At 39.0% G+C, this 5,000-nt stretch overlaps 1 protein-coding gene across 3 annotated transcripts in view; it reads right to left on the bottom strand.

Moving 5' to 3' along the window:
- The window catches only part of LOC143289719 (uncharacterized), a 19,452-nt gene extending 15,913 nt beyond the window's left edge, over window positions 1-3,539 (bottom strand). For 2 of the 3 annotated variants that reach the window (XM_076598791.1, XM_076598799.1), the window contains exons 1-2: window positions 2,939-3,539; window positions 702-833 (exon numbers count right to left, since the gene is read on the bottom strand). Coding sequence is in view for 1 of the 3 variants with exons in the window: in XM_076598816.1 (XP_076454931.1) it covers window positions 2,939-3,155 (217 nt within the window). In the remaining 2 variants the exon portion in view is untranslated. The remainder of the gene's footprint in view (window positions 1-701; window positions 834-2,938) is intronic. The other variant, XM_076598816.1, reaches the window with a different exon arrangement.
- Between the last annotated feature and the right edge of the window lie 1,461 nt (window positions 3,540-5,000).

Below are 5,000 nucleotides of genomic sequence, written 5' to 3'. Positions count from 1 at the left end.
ACACACATAAATGCGCGCGTACACAGACTCTCTCTCTCTCTCTCTCTCTCTCTCTCTCTCTCTCTCTCTCTCTCTCACACACACACACACACACACACACACACACACGTCGCTATCACCTCTACCATTTTGCATGATTTCTTTTGTTTCTTTTCTTTTCTTTATTTGTTCTTTGTTTTTTCCCTTCTTCTCTCCGTCTTCCTTTCTTCCTTTTTTTTTTAAACATTTCTTTGTTTGCATAAAATGAAGAATAAAATAACATTTATATTTTTTTTTAAATTAAAATCCGCCGTCCTCAGGAAATTAGCATTGAAAACTGATAAAAGTTGACTTTCACTCACATGTTATGTATATGATATCAACCCTCGACAACATCAAGCTCACTACTTACTAACGAGCTACACCCCCATACTGACACAGCTGTCAAAGTGACTCTATACCTATGCGTAGGGGAATTCTATGAAGAAGAAGAAGAAGAAAAAACGTCAACAAAAACACACATGAAATATACATACTCACAAGGTAAGGAGGTGAAGAAAAAAATCCTTTGATTAAAACAAACAAACAACCTTCATACACAAAGGCTAACAAAATGAAAACATCTTTCAATAATAATACCTAAACAAGCATCTCTCTTGCTCACAAGACAACGAAGTGAACTTTAAGTAACAAGCAAACGATTAAGGATATTTCATACTCACAGGTTAACAAGATGAAAACAACCTTCACCGTACAGCGATTTCTTTCGGCGTTGAACTTGCAGCAGGCAACCGATGACATGACGAACAAGACAAACGTGAGACATGCGAACGTTCGAACTATCTCGAAGTATGCTGAAACAAGATGATAACATTGCCCGTATATTTATTTTCAAAGATAATGTTAGGAAGATGATAACTGGTTGAGAGTAGGCATTCATGGAAAGATGGTCAGACTGTACAAGTTATGTTTTGTTGATTTGTTGTAACATTTTATTTCTTCCTGGAAGAAGTTTTTAAAGGTGTAAAAAGTCTTTGAATTTATCTGTGAACACCTTTGGCTCAACGTAAACTGCTGAAGCATTTTTTTTTAAATTCCCAGTTTGATTGTAAAGATAACTCCCCTATACTGTGATTGTGTCTTCTTTGTTTCTTCAACCCCATTGACCCAGTTTTTCCTGGCTTTCAAATAAACTCATTTTGATTTGATGATGACGACGATGATAATATGATATAAGTTGATAATAATAACAATGAAGATGATGGTGATGATGATGATGATGATGATGATGATGATGATTATTTACAGATTTACAAACAGCTGTAATCGATGTTGTTTCAAGTTGATTCTGGAGCCCAGCCACACAGCCTGATGATATGATGCCATTATCAACAAACATTAGTAAAAACGAGTTTAATGACTTGTTAAAGCAAGGCACATAGATACACCTTAACAAAGATCAGAAGAACGATGGACTTGGAACACTCATTTGTTAAAACATCCAGGTCCAGCCAGCTTCATGAAACACATCACAGAATACAGTAAGTAACTTCAGCGTGAGTTTATTCAACATTTAACTGATAATCTTATCAGAAAAAATACGCTTTGGTTGGTCAGAACCTATTGTCAAGAAACCGTTTTGTAAAAATGATAACAACAACAACAACAACAACAATAATAATAATAATAATAATAATAATAATAATAATAATAACAATAATAATAATACATAGTTTTTCTATGGCGCGATATCCAGCAACAATGCTGCTCAAAGCGCCTTACATCATCCAGTTGACTATAAACATGCCTTAACTCTTTCACTGCCAAGCTCGCATTTATGCAGCAGCTAGGTAGAAGACCCATGTCACTGAAGGGTGACCAGATCATGGGTCTTTTATCCATGAATCTACTGCTCTTAATGTTCGGTGGTAGGAAAGACCATGTTTTCTACACATCGCAGGGGGAATCCCCAGCCATTATTAGACACCATATTTTCTGTGTTTGTAGCACAAGCGAATTTTGAACTCTAAATTGACTGGCGGTGAAAGGGTTAAAAAAAAACACACACCCACATCAACCGCTATCTGACAATGGAAAACATCCAGTGTGTTCATATGAATGAAAAAGCACACTTAGGAGATGAATCAGATTATAGAAGCTATGAAGTAATTAAGGCTTAGATTAAAACAAAATGCATTTCATAGAAGAAACGTATGAGCCATCTAACATTTCAAATACGTTCTTAAAATGATCAGCACTCTATGTTATAGATGTATTCACAAAACTGCGGCTGCCTTCACCTCTACACTCCATCTCACTCACTACGATCGGCCTCGGATCCACTCCGTTTACGCATACCCAGATTAAAACACTCGACTGTTGGCCGCCGTTCTTTCTCTGTGTCTGGACCTTGCAATTGGAATGAACCTCCTCTTTCACTTCGTCAAGTCTCCACACTCAGCTCTTTCAAGTCTGGCCTTAAAACCCACCTCTTCCCAAAATAGCCTCCCTTGCCTGCCCTCCCTTGTCTTTAGTTTCTCCAGTTTTAGAGTTATGCATGCGTGTGAATGACTGGTGCGAAAGCGCTTTGATTTGTCTCTGCACAAGATTCAGCGCTATATAGATACCATTATTATTATTATTATTATTTTCATTAAGTGGATTCATACAGATCAATGAATACATGAAAATGATGTTTAAATCATTGCTCGTTTGCGATCACAGTATCTATCTCTGTTTCTCTGTCTGTCTTTCGGACTGTGTTTGTCTGTCTGTCTCTCTCTCTATTCCTATCTCCCTCACTCTTTCTTTCTCTGTCTGTCTCTTTCCCTCTCTTTCACCCCCCCCCCCCCCTCCTCCTCGTCCCCCGCCTGACCCCCCCCCCCCCCCGCCCCCCTCCCCCCAACACACGCACATAATTATATCCCAAATTACGTTTCTGGATCAGTAAGTCACCAACCTGGGCTGTCTCCGGGCTGAATGTGCTGGCACTTAGTCTCATGTGTGGTGTTCTTTACGGCGTCGTAAACCTCCTCTTTGTAGCACCTGCTCCACAAGCTCCATGTCCTTGACCCAGTAATCACCCAAGGGCTAAAAAAACTAGCGAAGTACACAAGATGAAGGAATGCACTGGGAACTATTTGTGCTACACTGACAGCATCTGCATCAGTACACATGGCTGAGGCGAAGGTTCGACGGCGTTATAATTAATGCCGTTTTTTTTTTTTATTAATGACGATGATATCTTTGTATCTGTTGTATCAGCTACAGTGGTGGCTGCAGCTGTTGTCTCTCGGGTCGTACTATGTCGCTAAAACGATCGGATTATTTTTTTGTTACTATCACTGCCACTGTTGCTGTTCCTGATATTGTTGTCACTTCGTTTCCGAATGCGTATCACAAACTCCAAACACTGTGTACAATTCTGTAACCGGCTGTATCTATCTTCAACATCGCCTCAAGTTCTGATACACAAAAGAATCCTTCACGGAGGGTCTGTGTGTGTTTTCGTTCCCGGATGTGTTTTTGTCCCCCGTGTGCTTTGACACACAATCGTGGAGTGTGTCTTTTTTCCCAGCACAGCAACAAGGAAGAGAGCACACATAGGTAACTGAAATAAGTACTTTTCTTTGGATTGTTTATAGCTTCGATTGACGCTGGAGAATGCTTGTCAGTGCGAGGGCCTGTGTGGCTAACTTCGTGTTCACGCGTACTAATTAAAATTCGGATCTTTTCACGTGGAACGGATTTTGGTTTTTAAGGGGTTATTTGTTTTACTTATTGTTTTTGTTGTTTTTGTTGTTGTTGTTGTTGTTGTTGTTTCTCAATTACGTTTTGTACCAATTTCTATACTTACATTGACACGTACAGACTAATGCTCATATTACTTATACGTGATATTAATATTATTCGCAGGCGCGCGCGCGCACGCACGCACACACACACACACACACACACACACACACACACACACACCCGAGGGGACGGATGGAGGTTATGTAACCTAATCACACAGAAGCCGACTGGTACAAGGTGTGTGTGTGAATCAGAATCATCATCATATTTATTTGTAATGAAAACCGTGAATTGCTTACACACACACACACACACACACACACACACACACACACACACACACACACACACACAGAGAGAGAGAGAGAGAGAGAGAGAGAGAGAGAGAGAGAGAGAGAGAAAGAAGAGCAAACAAAGTTAAATTAAAACATGACGTGTTCTTTGAAACATTCATATACGAATTTTGCAAGTCGTGCTTGTACAGGGTCGTAATTACACCACTGACTCACTGCATCATTATCATCAAATTTTTGTGAAATCAGACTTGATATCTGTTAAGAAAACGTAAATAGTCATATCTCATACATTTGTCTAGAAAATGATATTCATCTTCTAAAACACCACATGCTTTGCATTTTCTTGCATGTTTGTCAGTATCTGTGTTTCAGCTGCCTCTTTCTGCTTGGAGATCATGTGCGCTTTCGCGATGTGTGTACATGGCGGTTCTGTGTTCAGTTTTTTTCTGGAATAGATCAAACATGGTTCCAGTCTGTATTCTTTAAAAACATTATTGTAGAATGTTAGTTTAGATTCATTTTCGTTTTTCTGCTTTCTCCAGAAATTTATGTGCCGACTCTCAAGTTTCTTTAAGAGTACAAACTTCAATCTGTTGACAGTGAGTGTACCCTGGTTCAGCCATATGAGATCAAATCCAAGTGAGGTAAGAATAGATTTGATGAAATGAAGCCACTTGTTATCCTTAGAGTTTTGCTTTTCAATCATATCATTATAACAATGTTTTATACACGAATTCTCATGTGACTCTGTTGTATGTATCCAAAATGAAATGACATGACAGACGATTTTCATGCTCACAGGAAGTCGTCCTAATTCACCTAGTACCGGAAGGTTTGATGCTTAATTGTGTACACCCAGCAGTCGTTTGCAGAATTTGATGTGAAGATTTTCATGAGGAAATGGTGTTGTTAAGCATTTTTCTAAAAGCT

The sequence above is a fragment of the Babylonia areolata genome, chromosome 1 (assembly GCF_041734735.1).
Source record: "Babylonia areolata isolate BAREFJ2019XMU chromosome 1, ASM4173473v1, whole genome shotgun sequence".
Classification (NCBI taxonomy): Eukaryota; Metazoa; Mollusca; class Gastropoda; order Neogastropoda; family Buccinidae; genus Babylonia; species Babylonia areolata.
Note: the sequence above shows the minus strand (reverse complement) of the source record. Positions and strands in the feature narration are given on the sequence as shown.